The sequence below is a fragment of the Bombina bombina genome, chromosome 7, assembly GCF_027579735.1.
Source record: "Bombina bombina isolate aBomBom1 chromosome 7, aBomBom1.pri, whole genome shotgun sequence".
Lineage (NCBI taxonomy): Eukaryota > Metazoa > Chordata > Amphibia > Anura > Bombinatoridae > Bombina > Bombina bombina.
In genome coordinates, this window is record NC_069505.1 from 180,933,024 (window position 1) to 180,950,221 (window position 17,198).

Genomic DNA, 17,198 nt, shown 5'->3' on the forward strand with positions numbered 1-17,198 from the left:
TTTTTGCACATCCAGTGTATTTAAATTACAATTTACGTGGTGTATATTTAATACGATTTATTCCTGTGAAATTTACATCCAACGTTTACATTTTTGATAAAATACAATTTTTGGTGAACAATTTTGTTACGATTTTTGATGCACGTTATCAATACAATTTTTTCCTGTTTATTTTTTGTGTATGTTTAATTATTTGTTTTTGTATGATTTTTAAATTACGATTTTCATTGTGCACTTTTGTTATGTGTACATCTCCTTCCTATACGAAAATGCAGTATTGCGTCCCTTAGCGAGACACTCTGTTTTTAGGGTAAAAAGTGGTGTTAGATAATTCCACCAGGGAAGTAGAGGTACTGGCAGCCTTGTCTTAGAATCTCACCAGCCCAGAGACCTTTAGATAATCTAAAACTCTCTGCTTTGGTGAGATTATCTAATATATATCTTGTCAGTACTGTGAGGTCACTCAAACAATTTTGAGATAGGCAAATTTTAGATTGATATCTGTTTATCTCGCTATAGATGGGAAGGATAGACATACATTAAGATATAGGGAAGATTTATCACGGCCCAAATAGGGCCATATACACCTTTAGGCTCGCTGGAAACAGGAGTTAATAAGAAGCGGTCTTAAGACCGCTGCTCCTTAACTCATCCGCCACCTCTGATGCGGTGGACAGCAATCCGCCCGATCGCATATGATCTTATTGATTGACACCCCCAGCTAGTGACTGATTGGCCGCGAATCTGCAGGTGGCGGCATTGCACAAATATTTCTAGTGCAATGCTTGTGCATTGATAAATGCAGAGGTGCGGCGGACATAAACTTTCTACAGCGGATCATGTCCGTCCGCACAAAGTAGCGTATCATGTCCGCCACACATCGATAAATGCCGACAGCATAAGCTGTCAGCATTTATAATTGCACCAGCAGTTCTTGTGAACTGCTGGTGCAATGCCGCCCCCCTGCAGATTTGCGGCTGCTAGCAGGGGGTGTCAATCAACCCAATCGTATTCGATCGGGTTGATTTCTGTCTGCGGCCTCAGAGCAGGCGGATCAAGTTATAGAAACTGAAGGCTCGCTGGAAACAAGGGATAAATATGCTCCAGAGAGGTTAAATTAATCTCTGTTACTCTATCTAGCAGTACCATGTAAGGTAAATAAGGCCAAACCCAAAACCTGAGCCGCAGAACAGTTTTACACTGAGCTCCCAACCAGGGCATATAGCTGGATTTCACCCAAAACAAGATTCATGTAGTTAAATCCTATTTCCCATTTGTTTATAGTTGGGATTTTTTTCACATGTCCAGGACTGAACTGAGACTATAAAATAAATTGAGGAGATTTGGATTCAATTTAACTGAGATTTAAAGATCAAGTATTTAAAAGTGGTTGTTGTGTAATGGAAAAAGCTCAGCGTCCATAGAGTCAATTCACATTCTGTATTTCACATAGTATGGATGGTTTGTAAGGTTTTGTGGGAGTCAGCAGAGATATCAATGCGAGTCCTTATGATATAATTTTATTGTATAGGAAACAGAATATTAAAAAGAAAGTTTTAATTAACACTTTACTGCAGCTTATGTTTTTTAAGTTTAGTTCATGATTTACAAATAAATAACAACAAACCATGATTTAGTGATTTTTAAACAGCCGCCATTGACTGTATATAACTGCTACCATATCACAAAACCATTTGTTCAGCTCAGTGATGTCTTTAGTTTTTGTATGTATATTTTTATGTGTGTGTATCTATCAATGTGCGTGTGTATGTGCATATTTTCTACTTAACAGTGTGTGAATATGTGTTTTTGCATGTTTGTATACATGTGTTTATCTATATGTGCATACATGTGTATGTGTTTGTGCGTGTGTGCAAACATGTGTTTGTCTATATGAGCATATATGTGTGACTATGTGTTTGTGTGTGTGTATACATGTGTTTGTCTGTATGTGCATACATGTGTGACTATGTGTTTGTGTGTGTGTGTACACATGTGTTTGTCTATATGAGCATATATGTGTGACTATGTGTTTGTGTGTGTGTATACATGTGTGACTATGTGTTTATGTGTGTGTATACATGTGTTTGTCTGTATGTGCATACATGTGTGACTATGTGTTTGTGTGTGTGTGTATACATGTGTTTGTCTGTATGAATACGCGTGTGACTATGTGCTTGTGTGTGTATGTATGTATATATGTATACGTGTGCTTGGATGTGCATACGTGTGTGACTATGTGTTTGTGTGTGTATACATGAGTTTGTCTGTATGAATACGCGTGTTACTGTGTTTGTGCGTATGTGTATGCACGTATGTATACATTTGTCTGTCTATATGTGCATACATGTGTGAGTATGTGTTTGTGTGTGTATGTATGCATGTGTGCGCATATATCTGTTTATCTGTCTGTGAATACGTGTGTGACTATGTGTTTGTGTGTGTATACATGTGTTTGTCTGTATGAATACGCGTGTGACTGTGTTTGTGCGTGTGTGTATGCATGTATGTATACATGTGTCTGTCTATATGTGCATACATGTGTGAGTATGTGTTTGTGTGTGTATGTATGCATGAGTGTGCATATATGTGTTTATCTGTCTGTGAATACGTGTGTGACTATGTGTTTGTGCATGTGTGTATAAATGTGTTTGTATGTGCATACATGTATGAGTATGTGTTTGTATACGTGTTTGGATGTGCATATTTGTGTGAGTATGTGTTTGTGCGTGTATGTATGCATGAGTGAGGATGCATGTGTTTGTCTGTTTCTGTATACTGTGTGACTTTGTTTGTTTGTGCGTGTGCGTATGTATGCATGTGTGTACATACGTGTTTGTCTTTGCATACATTTATGACTATATGTTTGTGCGTGTATGCATGTGTGTGCATACATGTGTTTGTCTGTGCATAAATGTGTGAGTATGTTTTTGTGCATACATTTGTGTGTGTGTGTACATGTGTTTTTGTGTATCTATGTGTGTATGTTTATGTATATGTGTTTGCGCATATGTGTTTGTATTTTGCATGTGTGTGTGTCTATCAATGTGTATATTTATGTATATGTGTTTACTGATACGTGTGTGTATATATACAGGGAGTGCAGAATTATTAGGCAAATGAGTATTTTGACCACATCATTCTCTTTATGCATGTTGTCTTACTCTAAGCTGTATAGGCTCGAAAGCCTACTACCAATTAAGCATATTAGGTGATGTGCATCTCTGTAATGAGAAGGGGTGTGGTCTAATGACATCAACACCCTATATCAGGTGTGCATAATTATTAGGCAACTTCCTTTCCTTTGGCAAAATGGGTCAAAAGAAGGACTTGACAGGCTCAGAAAAGTCAAAAATAGTGAGATATCTTGCAGAGGGATGCAGCACTCTTAAAATTGCAAAGCTTCTGAAGCGTGATCATCGAACAATCAAGCGTTTCATTCAAAATAGTCAACAGGGTCGCAAGAAGCGTGTGGAAAAACCAAGGCGCAAAATAACTGCCCATGAACTGAGAAAAGTCAAGAGTGCAGCTGCCAAGATGCCACTTGCCACCAGTTTGGCCATATTTCAGAGCTGCAACATCACTGGAGTGCCCAAAGGTGTGCAATACTCAGAGACATGGCCAAGGTAAGAAAGGCTGAAAGACGACAACCACTGAACAAGACACACAAGCTGAAACATCAAGACTGGGCCAAGAAATATCTCAAGACTGTTTTTTCTAAGGTTTTATGGACTGATGAAATGAGAGTGAGTCTTGATGGGCCAGATGGATGGGCCCGTGGCTGGATTGGTAAAGGGCAGAGAGCTCCAGTCCGACTCAGACGCCAGCAAGGTGGAGGTGGAGTACTGGTTTGGGCTGGTATCATCAAAGATGAGCTTGTGGGGCCTTTTCGGGTTGAGGATGGAGTCAAGCTCAACTCCCAGTCCTACTGCCAGTTTCTGGAAGACACCTTCTTCAAGCAGTGGTACAGGAAGAAGTCTGCATCCTTCAAGAAAAACATGATTTTCATGCAGGACAATGCTCCATCACACGCGTCCAAGTACTCCACAGCGTGGCTGGCAAGAAAGGGTATAAAAGAAGAAAATCTAATGACATGGCCTCCTTGTTCACCTGATCTGAACCCCATTGAGAATCTGTGGTCCATCATCAAATGTGAGATTTACAAGGAGGGAAAACAGTACACCTCTCTGAACAGTGTCTGGGAGGCTGTGGTTGCTGCTGCACACAATGTTGATGGTGAACAGATCAAAACACTGACAGAATCCATGGATGGCAGGCTTTTGAGTGTCCTTGCAAAGAAAGGTGGCTATATTGGTAACTGATTTGTTTTTGTTTTGTTTTTGAATGTCAGAAATGTATATTTGTGAATGTTGAGATGTTATATTGGTTTCACTGGTAAAAATAAATAATTGAAATGGGTATATATTTGTTTTTTGTTAAGTTGCCTAATAATTATGCACAGTAATAGTCACCTGCACACACAGATATCCCCCTAAAATAGCTATAACTAAAAACAAACTAAAAACTACTTCCAAAACTATTCAGCTTTGATATTAATGAGTTTTTTGGGTTCATTGAGAACATGGTTGTTGTTCAATAATAAAATTAATCCTCAAAAATACAACTTGCCTAATAATTCTGCACTCCCTGTATATATATATACATATATATATAGATAGATAGATAGATAGATAGATAGATAGATATGTGTGTCACTGAGTGTGTATCTATGTTTGTGTTTCTTTGTGTATGTTTATGTACGTGTGTGGTATCTATGTGTGTGTATCTATGTGTGTGCAGGGATAGGCAAGGTGTCCGTGACTAGCCCTTGCAGTGTCCGCCACAACCTTAGTATATCTTTTCTTTCTGATTAAATAATATGAAATATATATATATATATGTAGTGTGAATAAAGTTAGTGGCTTGTCAAGAGACTGCTAGCGATATCGGGTGATAAGTTATGGAATGAATAAAACCTAAGTGAAATACTGGATGTGTATCTGCATCTGATAACACCCAGCTCTATACAAAGACACAGTAGCACATGGGTATTGCCAGAGGAGGGCTGGTTATAGGATCAGTGGTATCTGCATCAGTATAATAACACCCAGCACTATTTAATGACACAGTAGTGACACTGGCACATGCGTATAGCCAGAGGAGGGCTGGTTATAGGATCAGTGGTATCTGCATCAGTATAATAACACCAAGCACTATATAATGACACAGTAGTGACACTGGCTCATGGGTATAGCCAGAGGAGGGCTGGTTATAGGATCAGTGGTATCTGCATCAGTATAATAACACCAAGCACTATATAATGACACAGTAGTGACACTGGCTCATGGGTATATCCAGAGGAGGGCTGGTTATAGAATCAGTGGTATATGCATCAGTATAATAACACCAAGCACTATAAAATAATGTTTTTCATTTCAAATGTACCTTGGTGTCCTTCACTAAAGTCTGTACTTTGGAAAATGTCCGCCACAGCCTTTGTCTGTGCTTATCCCTGTGTGTGTGTTTATATATACATGTTTGTGCATACATGTATATTTGTGTGTATCTATGTGTGTGTGTATCTATGTGTGAGTGTTTGTGAGACTGCGTGTGGTTAAGCCCATATTTCTATGTATTCCTGTACACAGACAGCACATACCATAGGATTACCCTACACTATGAGGCCTATTTATCAAGCCGTCAACCGCAAATACGCTGGAATTCCGCAGTGTAATTGTGGAGAGCTATATAATAGAGCTATATAATAGGTTAAAAACCCTTATCCCCTTAGTTATCAAAGCCTACAGACCGGCAAAAGTAGAAATCTGTGACGTAGCATACGATCCGCCAGTCTCAGTCCGACACAGATCGATGCTTACATCACTACAGATGTTTTGAATGCAAATTCAGCACTATCTGACTACTTTTGCTAGTTAACAAATTCCTAGCAGGTACGCTCGCCACTATTCTGGCCCAGCGTACCTGGTTTTCAATCCGCCACCCTGGAGGCAGCGGATGCCATAGGAATCAATGGGAGTCTGAAAGCAGCGAAAGCTTATGTTCGCTGCTGTCCGATATCCCATTGATTCCTATGGGAGAATAATATGTTTACACCTAACACCCTTACATGTACCCCGAGTCAAAACACCCCTAATTTGCCGCCCCCCTACACTGCCGCCACCTACATTATACTTATTAACCCCTAATCTGCCGCCCCTACACCGCCGCCAACTACATTATACTTATTAACCCCTAATCTGCCGTCCCCTACACCGCCGCCACCTACATTATACTTATTAACCCCTATTCTGCCGCCCAGACACCGCTGCCACCTACATTATACTTATTAACCCCTAATCTGCCGCCCCGACACCGCCGCCACCTACATTATATTTATTAACCCTTAATCTACCGCCCCGCCACCGCCACCACCTACATTATACTTATTAACCCCTAATCTGCCGCTCCCGCCACCGCCACCGCCATCACCTACATAAAGTTATTAACCCCTATCCCGCCACTCCCGGAGCCCACCGCAACTAAATAAATGCATTAACCCCTAAACCGCCAGCCCCCCACATCGCCATAAACTAAATTAAACTATTAACCCCTAAACCTAACAACCCGCTAAATTTATATTAAATATTAACTCATCCCTATCTTATAATAAATTTAAACTTACCTTTAGATTTAAATTAAACTATATTAAACTATATTAAATTAATAATTAACCTACCCTAACTATTATACTAAAAGTACATTAAACTATATTAAACTAATATTGAATCTACCCTAATTGTTATACTAAAATTACAATAAGCTACACATTAAATTAACTATATTATATAGTTAAAAACCTAACCCTACTCAAATAATTTAATTCTACAATTAAAAATTACAAAGTTACAAAAAACTAACAACAAAGTTAAAAAAAATAAAAATAAACACTAAGTTACACAAAATAAATGATAAATGATCAAAGATTTAAACTAATTACACCTAATCTAAGAGCCCTATGAAAAAAAGCCCCCCCCCCCCCAAAAAAAACCCCTAACCTTAAAAGGGCCTTTTGCAGGGCATTGCCCCAAAGAAATCAGCTCTTTTACCTGTAAAAAAAAAATACAAATACCCCCCCAACAGTAAAACCCACCACCCACACAACCACCCCCCCACCAAATAAAAACCTAACTAAAAAAACCTAAGCTCTGCATTGCCCTGAAAAGGGCATTTGGATGGGCATTGCCCTTAAAAGGGCATTTAGCTCTATTGCAGCCCAAACCCTAATCTAAAACTAAAACCCACCTAATAAACCCTTAAAAAAAACCTTACACTAACCCCTGAAGATCCACTTACAGTTTTGAAGATGCGACATCCATCCTCCAAGAAGCCGGCAGAAGTCTTCATCCAAGCGGCTGAAGTCTTCATCCAAGCCCGCAGAAGTCTTCACCCAGACGGCATCTTCTATCTTCATCCATCCGGCGAGGAGCAGCTCCATCTTCCAGACATCCGACGCGGAGCATCCTCTTCTTACGACGTCTTCTTCCCGAATGAAGGTTCCTTTAAATGATGTCATCCAAGATGGCGTCCCTTAGATTCCGATTGGCTGATAGAATTCTAATAGCCAATCGGAATTAAGGTTGAAAAAATCCTATTGGCTGTTGCAATCAACCAAAAGGATTGAGCTTGTATTCTATTGGCTATTCTAATCAGCCAATAGAATGTGAGCTCAATCCTATTGGCTGATTGGATCAGCCAATAGGATGAAATCTCAATCCTATTGGCTGATTGCAACATCCAATAGAATTTTTTCAACCTTAATTCCGATTGGCTGATAGAATTCTATTAGCCAATCGTAATTAAGGTTGAAAAAATCCTCTTGTTATGACGTCTTCTTCCCGAATGAAGGTTCCTTTAAATGATGTCATCCAAGATGGCGTCCCTTAGATTCCGATTGGCTGATAGAATTCTATTAGCCAATCGGAATTAAGGTTGAAAAAATCCTATTGGCTGTTGCAATCAACCAATAGGATTGAGCTTGCATTCTATTGGCTATTCCAATCAGCCAATAGAATGCAAGCTCAATCCTATTGGCTGATTGGATCAGCGAATAGGATGAAATCTCAATCCTTTTGGCTGATTGCAACAGCCAATAGGATTTTTTCAACCTTAATTCCGATTGGCTGATGAAGACTTCTGCCGGCTTCCTGGAGGATGGATTTCGCATCTTCAAAACTGTAAGTGGATCTTTAGGGGTTAGTGTTATTTTTTTTAAGGGTTTATTGGGTGGGTTTTAGTTTTAGATTAGGGTTTGAGCTGCAAAAGAGCTAAATGCCCTTTTAAGGGCAATGCCCATCCAAATGCCCTTTTCAGGGCAATGGGGTGCTTAGGTTTTTTTAGTTAGGTTTTTATTTGGGGGGTTGGTTGTATGGGTGGTGGGTTTATGTTGGGGGGGGGGGTATTTGTATTTTGTTTACAGGTAAAAGAGCTGATTTCTTTGGGGCAATGCCCCGCAAAAGGCCCTTTTAAAGGCTATTTGTAGTTTATTGTAGGTTAGGGGTTTTTTTTATTTTGGGGGGGCTTTTTATTTTCATAGTGCTCTTAGATTAGGTGTAATTAGTTTAAATCTTTGATAATTTATTTTTTATTTTGTGTAACTTAGTGTTTATTTTTTTTGTAACTTAGTGTTTGTTATTTTTTGTAACTTAGTTGTTAGTTTTTTTTGTAGCTTTGTAATTTTTAATTGTAGAATTAAATTATTTGAGTAGGGTTAGGTTTTTAAATATATAATATAGTTAATTTAATTTGTGGCTTATTGTAATTTTAGTATAACAGTTAGGGTAGGTTAATTATTAGTTTAATATAGTTTAATGTAATTTTAGTATAACAGTTAGGGTAGGTTAATTAGTAGTTTAATATAGTTTAATTTAATTCTAAAGGTAAGTTAAAATTTATTATAAGATAGTGATGAGTTAATATTTAATATAAAGTTAGCGGGTTGTTAGGTTTAGGGGTTAATAGGTTAATATAGTTTATGGCGATATGGGGGGTTGGCGGTTTAGGGGTTAATAACTTTATTTAGTTGTGGTAGGCTCCGGGAGTGGCGGGATAGTAGTTAAACAGTTTAGTATAGTGGCAGTGTTTAGTGACAGGGTACAAATAAAGCTGTGAAAAAGCCGAATAGCAGCGAGATCGATGACTGTTAGTTAACAACAGTCCACAGCTCATCGCCCCGTACTTGGTGCGAGGCTTTTTGACAGCTTTTTTGTTAAATATGGAGAGCGTATTCAGGTCCACGGCTGCGATGTTAGGCGATGTCAGACGAGCGTATTGGTGCTGTTGAATGCAGCATAGTTGACGGCTTGATAAGTAGGCCTCTATGTATATTATGTGGAAGATAACTTTTCTGTCTTATGATACTTATGTCCGTGCTTCACCATTGACAGCTCCTGCGCCTTGTGGGGAATATGGCTGCGAATTATCCTGCAATGACGGTGGTTGTGAGCACATTTCTCGGGTATGTCCCATAGGATTCAGCATGACAGAGACAGCTAATGGGGTTACTTGCACAGGTAATATGCAAACTCCTGTACAGTATGTCCCATACACAGGTGCAGCTTTTATCTCACCATGATTACACATTTCCTCTCTTATTCTAGACATTGATGAGTGCGCAGCAGCATCCTGCGATGGATCCTGTATAAACACAGAAGGCGGCTTTATGTGTGATTGTGCGCCAGGACTAAAACTTGCAGCCGACAGGAGCAGCTGTTCTGGTAAAGTCCCAAATGCTCAAAAGTAGGGACAGCAAATACAAATAGTAAACTTACGTAAGAAAATGTTTTAGTAAAGGTGCAAAAAATGCTGTAATATGTTAGAGCATTTTATTATTGCAATGTTGTTGTTCCTCCAAAGAGGTTAAACACATAGATAAAGTCAGCTCCAGAGCAGCAATACACTACTGGAAGCTAGCTGTGCACTTCAGACGAGCCAATGACAAGAAGCATATGTGTGTAGCCACAAATCAGCAGATAGTTGCCAGTAGTGCATAGCTGTTTCTGATCCTAACTAGATATTCTCTTCAACAAAGGATGCTAAGATAACAAAACAAATTTGATAAAAGAAGTAAAATTGAAAAGTCTCTTAAAATTGCTGCTCTATCTGATTCATGAAAGTTCCATTTTGCCGTCATGTTCCTTTAAATACATATATATAATTTACTGTATATTGTAATCATTATCACACTGCAGCAGAGGAGCTGTTCAGGATAATGGTTGTAGATCACTGGTTTTTAAACCAGTCCTCAGACCTCCCTAACAGGCCAGATTGTGAGGATATCTGAACTGGAACACAGGTGAAATAATCAGCTGATAAGTAAACCTGGTTATTTTACCTGCTCTCACCTAAGGTAATCCTGAAAACCTGGCCTGTTAGGAAAGCCTAAGGACAGGTTTGAAAACCAGTGGTCTAGAGTCACTGCAGCACACGTTCTGACACCGGTTTGTTCTTTCACCTACAGATATTGATGAATGCTCCGCTCACAGATCCCTTTGCCAGCAGAGATGCAAGAACTTCCATGGCAGTTACAAATGTTTGTGTGCGATTGGGTTTACCCTGCACAGCAATGGACACAAATGTACAGGTATGATTTATGGTCCATGTATTTCTATAGGCTCTTCGGTGGCTGTATTTTGTTTTCTTTTGTTTATTTGCTATTTTAAAATCCTTTTTAATTCTATTAACAAAGCTCCTTCTTTCTTGTGGTCTTGTTTTTTTAAAATATATCACCTTTCCATGAGAGCATACTGAAGTATGCTTAGGAGTTTGCACTTGATAATTATATCTATACAGTTACAAACATTGTTGCAAACATAGCTGATATATAGAGCTCACTTCTTAAGCTTCCGCAGTACATTATACAGACTGTATAGTGTTGTTAGTGTTTATAACACTTTGAGGCATAAACATTTATTTTTAAAGTGATAGTAGTTCCTTTTCTAAAAATTTTTTAGTTTCTCTTTTATTTTAAGCTATGAACATGGAATCAGAAGCTGTTTCTTTTGATAAATGCTTACTATGCCTAGAGGCCCAAATTGTTTTGCCTATGCAATTTTGTGCTACATGTTTAGCTAGAACGCTAGAATGTAAAGATAAATTATTGCCCTCTGAGCCTATTGTCTCCCAGGATAATGCTGTTCAGGATATGCCACAGCTTTCTCCTCAAACGTCCCAATCCTCAATGGCGTCACATACAGTGCCCTGCCGTTCCTCTCAGCCTCCTGGAGGAGTATATTTGCCTATAGATTTTTCTGCTAAGATATCTTCTGCAGTATCTGCGGCATTGTCTGTTTTTCCCATGTTGGAGAAGGGCAAGAGGAAACCTATACATTTTTCTGATAATAAGATGTCTGTCGCCTCTACTGCTGCAAAGGTGGACCTCCATCCTAAGTCTGATAAGGAGGATACCTCAGTGGCTTCTGAGGGTGAAATCTCAGATTCGGACAGTATAATTCACTTGAATGACTCTAAAGGGGTAAACTTCAGATTTGAAAGGACAGTCTAGTCAAAATTAAACTTTCATGATTCAGATAGGGCATGCAATTTTAAACAACTTTCCAATTTACTTCTATTATCTAATTTGCTCAATTCTTTAGATATCCTTTGTTGAAGAAATAGCAATGCACATGTGTGAGCCAATCACACAAGGCCTCTAGGTGCAGCAACCAATCAGCAGCTACCGAGCATATCTAGATATGCTTTTCAGCAAGTGATATCAAGATAATGAAGCAAATTAGATAATAGAAGTAAATTAGAAAGTTGTTTAAAATGACATGCTCTTTCTAAATCACGAAAGAAAAAAAAAATGGCTTTCATGTCCCTTTAAGCTTGAACACCTCCGTGTACTGTTAAAGAAGGTATTGGCTACTTTGGACGACTCAGATTCTTCTGTCGCTGTCAACCCTAAGAAATCTATGATGTTCCTTCCTCTGTGGAAGTGTTTCCTGTTTCAGACCGTGTGACGGAGATTATTACACAGGAATGGGAGAAGCCAAGGATAACTTTCTCCCCCGTCTCCCGTCTTTAAAAAGATGTTTCCTGTTGCTGACTCCATTAGAGATTCATGGCGCACAGTGCCTAAGGTAGAAGGGGCTATTTCTACTCTGGCTAAGAGAACTAAAATTCCTATAGAGGATAGCTGTTCCTTTAAGGATCCCATGGACAAGAAGCTGGAGGCTTATTTGAAGAAGGTGTATGTTCATCAGGGTCTTCAATGGCAACCTGCAGTTTGTATTGTATTGTCACAGTAGCAAGTGCAGCATCATATTGGTGCGATGCCTTGTCTGAATTAATTTTACAAGAGACTCCATTGGAAGAGATCCAAGATAGAATTAAGGCTCTCAAATTAGCCAATTCCTTTATCTCTGATGCTAATATGCAAATCATTAGACTGGGAGCCAAGATGTCTGGCTTCACTGTTCTAGCCCGTAGGACTCTGTGGCTTAAATCTTGGTCACCTCCAAGTCTAAGCTTCTGGCACTTCCTTACAAGACCTTGTTTGGTCCTGGTCTGGCAGAAATAATTTCTGATATTACGAGTGGAAAAGGATCTTTCCTACCACAAGACAAGAAGAATAGGCCTAAAGGACGTCAAAGTAATTTTTGTTCCTTTCGTAACTTCAAAGGCCAAAAGTCTTCCTCTCCCTCTTCCAATCAGGAGCGTTCCAAGTCTTCTTGGAGACCCAATCAGTCTTGGAGCAAGGGGAAGCGATCAAAGAAACCCTCAGCTGAGTCTAAGTCAGCATTAAGGGTCTGCCCCCGGTCCGGGATCGGATCAAGTAGGGGGCAGACTTTCCCTGTTTTGTCAAGCATGGATACGAGATGTCTCAGATCCTTGGGCTGTGGACATAGTATCTCAGGGTTACAAATTAGAATTCAAATCTTGTCCTCCCAAGGGCAGATTTCTCCTCTCAAAGTTATCTGCGGATCAGGTAAAAAGAGAGGCATTCTTAAAGCGCGTTCACTCTCCTCTTTGGGAGTGATTGTTCCAGTAAGAGAACAGGGTCTAGGATTTTATTCAAATCTGTTTGTGGTTCCCAAAAAGGATTGAACTTTTCAACCCATCTAAGACTTAAAATGTCTCAACAAGTTTCTCAGGGTTCCTTCCTTAAAAATGGAAACCATTCGTTCCATTCTTCCCTTGGTCCAAGAAGGTCAGTTCATGAGGAGGATAGACCAGAAGGATGCCTATCTTCATGTTCCCATCCACAGGGATCATCATCAGTTTCTGAGATTCGCTTTTTAAGACAAGCACTTTCAGTTTGTTGCTCTTCCGTTTGGCCTTGCCACAGCTCCCAGAATTTTCTCAAAGGTTCTGGGGGCTCTCTTGGCAGTTGTCAGGTCTCGGGGAATTGCGGTGGCACCTTATCTTGACAACATATTGGTTCAGGCGCCATCTTTTCAACAAGCAAACTCTCATACAGAGATCTTGTTGTCTTTTCTACTTTCCCGCAGTTGGAAACTGAATCTGGAGAAGAGTTCCCTTGTTCCAGCTACAAGGGTTTGCTTCTTAGGGACCATCATAGATTCCCTATCTATGACGATTTTTCTGATGGAGGTCAGAAAATCCAAACTTCTCTCCCTACAGTCTACTGTTTGACCATCAGTGGCTCAGTGTATGTAGGTAATTAGTCTGATGGTCGCTTCCATGGACATAATTCCTTTTGCTCAAGTCCATTTGAAAGCTCTGCAGTTATGCATGCTCAGATGATGGAACGGAGACCATTCAGATCTGTCTCAGAGAATAGATATGGACCAGTTGACAAGAGATTCTCTCTCGTGGTGGCATTCTCAGAATCATCTGTCTCAGGGCACATGTTTCCGGAGACCCTCCTGGGTTATTGTGACCACGGACGCCAGCTTGCTAGGCTGGGGAGCAGTCTGGGGCTCGTTAAAGGTGCAGGGCCTATGGACTCGGAAGTTATCTACTCTCCCCATAAACATTTTGGAGTTGAGAGCGATCTACAATGCTCTGATGGCTTGGCCTCAATTGTCCTTAGCCCTGTTTATCAGGTTCCAATCAGACTATCACCTCAGTGGCTTACATCAAACAACAGGGAGGAACTCGGAGTTCCTTAGCCATGAAGGAGGTGGCACAGATTATTCAGTGGGGGGCGGAAGCTCACAATTGTTGTCTATCTGCCATCCACATTCCAGTATTGGACAACTGGGAGGCGGATTTCCTGAGCAGACAGACATTTCATCCCAGGTAGTGGGCTCTCCATTCGGAGGTGTTCTCCGGGCTAACCCCCAAGTGGGGGGTGCCGGAGTTGGATCTGATGGCATTTCATCAGAACGCCAAGCTTCGAAGGTACGGTTCAAGGTCAAGAGATCTGCAGGCCGCTCTGATAGATGCTGTGGCGGTTCCTTGGGATTTTGGGCTAGCATATCTGTTTCCCCCGTTTGCACTCCTTCCACGAGTCATTGCTCGTATCAAACAGGAGAGAGCGTCTGTAATTCTAGTAGCTCATGCATGGCCTCTCAGGATCTGGTATGCAGACTTAATAAAGATGTCATTTCTTCCTCCTTGGAGGTTACCTCTGAAGATGGACCATCTAACTGAGGTTCCTTTCCTCCATCCAAATCTCGTTTATTTGAAGCTGACTGCTCTGGCTAAGCGTGGGTTTTCTGAGTCGGTCATTGAGACCATGATTCAGGCTTGCAAGCCTGTTACTCGTAAAAAATTTACCATAAGTTATGGCATAAATACCTTTATTGGTGTGAATCAAAGGGCTGCTCTTGGAGTAGGTTCAGGATTCCTAGTATTTTGTCTGAAGGTCTGGAGAAAGGGTTGTCAGTCAGTTCTCTGAAAGGTCAGATTTCTGCACTATATTATTTTACATAAGCGTCTGGCGGATGTGCCAGATGTTCAATCTTTTTGTCAGGCCCTGGTCAGAATCAGGCCTGTGTTTAAACCTGTTGCTCCTCCTTGGAGCCTTAACCTTGTTCTTAAAATGTTACAGCAGGCTCAGTTTAAGCCAATGCATTACATAGATTAATATCTGTTATCTTGGAAGGTTTTGTTTCTTATTGCTATCTCTTCTGCTCTGAGAGTTTCTGAACTCTTGGCTTTACAGTGTGATTCGCCTTACCTTATCTTTCATGCAGATAAGGTGGTTCTTCGTACTAAATTGGGGTTTCTCCCTAAGGTAGTTTTGGATAGAAATATTAATCAGGAAATTGTTGTACCTTCTCTCTGTCCTAATCCTTCTTCTCATTAGGAACATCTGTTGCACAACTTGGATGGGGTCGTGCTCTAAAATTCTATCTACAGGCTACTAAAGATTTTCGCCAGTCTTCTGTCCTGTTTGTTTGTTTCTCTGGAAAGCATAAGGGTCAGAAGGCTACTGCAACTTCTCTTTCCCTCTGGTTGAGAAGCATGATTCATTTTGCTTATGAGACTGCTGGACAGCAGCCTCCTGAGAGAATTACAGCTCATTCCACTAGGGCTGTCTCATCTTCATGGGCTTTTAAAAATAAAGCTTCTGTGGAACAGATTTGCAAGGCTGCAGCTTGGTCCTCTCTGCATACTTTTTCCAAATTCTACAAATTGTATATGTTTGCCTCGGCTGAGGCTTCCTTTGGGTGAAAGGTTCTTCAAGCCGTGGTGCCTTCTGTTTAGGTCTGCCTGTCTTGTTCTCCCTCCCTGTTCATTCCGTGTCCTCTAGTTTGGGTATTGGTTCCCACTAGTATTTGGAATGACGTTGTGGACTCTCCATATCTTAATAAAGAAAATAGAATTTATGCTTACCTGATAAATTTCTTTCTTTCCGGACATGGAGAGTCCACGACCCCACCATGTAATTTTTTTTTCTAAACCTCAGACACCTCTACACCTTTGTGTTATCTTCTTTTTCCATTTTCCTTCGGCTGATTGACTGGGGGTTATGGGTAAGGGAAGTGACTCTTTGCCTCCTCCTGCTGGCTAGGAGTGAATATCCCACTAGTAATTGGAATGACGTCGTGGACTCTCCATGTCCGGAAAGAAATAAATTTATCACGTAAGCATAAATTCTTCTATTTCAACCTGAGACTAAGGGCCCAATGATCTAAAGTTCTCTGGGCTGGCTAGATTATTAAATAATGCTGCCAGTCCTCCTGTTTCCCTGGTGGAATTCTATAAAGCCACTTTTTACCATGAAAACAGGGTGTCTCACTAAGGGGCGTATACTGCATTTTTGTATAGGGAGGAGATAGTTACATTACAGAGGTGCACAATAAAATAGGAATTTTAAAAATCTTACAAAATGAATAATTGAACCATTCACAGAAAAATAGACAGTAAGCAATTGTATAGGTAAGGTGCATCAAAAATCGTAAAACATTTCTTCACCAAAAATCATATTTTAACAAAAATTTAAAATTTGTATGTTAATTACTCTAGAATAAATCATATTAAATATGCACAGTGATAATAAATGTAAGTACACTGGATGTGCAAAAATCACTTAGAAATTTGTATAAAATACAAAGCCTAATGGTTGTTTTTTTGTACAATGGGCTGAACATAGGGGTTCAAAGAGCTTATATGAAATTGTCTGTCTAATCACAGCATAATTCACACTACAGATCTCAGTTTTTTCTTGAGCTTTTCTCAAAACACTCAATAACCCTAATAGACAACAATATACATACGAAAATAATGAAAATATAGGCGTTTGTAAGATACTATATGCAGAAAGCAGTGTAATGTGATTTATATTGGCTGCAGGATTTATTTTTTAAAGTGCGCCCCCTGCTCCCTGTTAACTTGCTCTACAGAGCAAAGTGTCTCTTTCCAGCGAGCTACATTACTTTCAGTAGGAGGCATCTGGCCACTCGCAGGGACTGTTCAGGAGCATGCATATGCACATATAAATACAGGTGCACACTCCCATGTAAAGTATAAAGACGGGTGTATACTCTCATGTAAAGTATAAAGACTGGTGCATGCTCTCATGTAAAGTATAAAGACGGGTGTATACTCTCATGTAAAGTATAAAGACTGGTGCATGCTCTCATGTAAAGTATAAAGACAGGTGTATACTCTCATGTAAAGTTTAAAGACAGGTGCATGATCTCAGGTAAAGTATAAAGACAGGTGCATGCTCTCGTGCAAAGTTTAAAGACAGATGCATGCTCTTATGTAAAGATTAAAGACAGGTT

General features: G+C 40.0%; 1 protein-coding gene across 1 annotated transcript in view; it reads left to right on the plus strand.

Moving 5' to 3' along the window:
• VWCE (von Willebrand factor C and EGF domains) overlaps positions 1-17,198 on the plus strand; it is a 282,410-nt gene that overhangs the window by 82,485 nt on the left and 182,727 nt on the right. Inside the window, exons 7-9 of the mRNA XM_053720451.1 lie at positions 9,444-9,569; positions 9,657-9,773; positions 10,517-10,639. Of these exons, the coding sequence (XP_053576426.1) occupies positions 9,444-9,569; positions 9,657-9,773; positions 10,517-10,639 (366 nt within the window). The remainder of the gene's footprint in view (positions 1-9,443; positions 9,570-9,656; positions 9,774-10,516; positions 10,640-17,198) is intronic.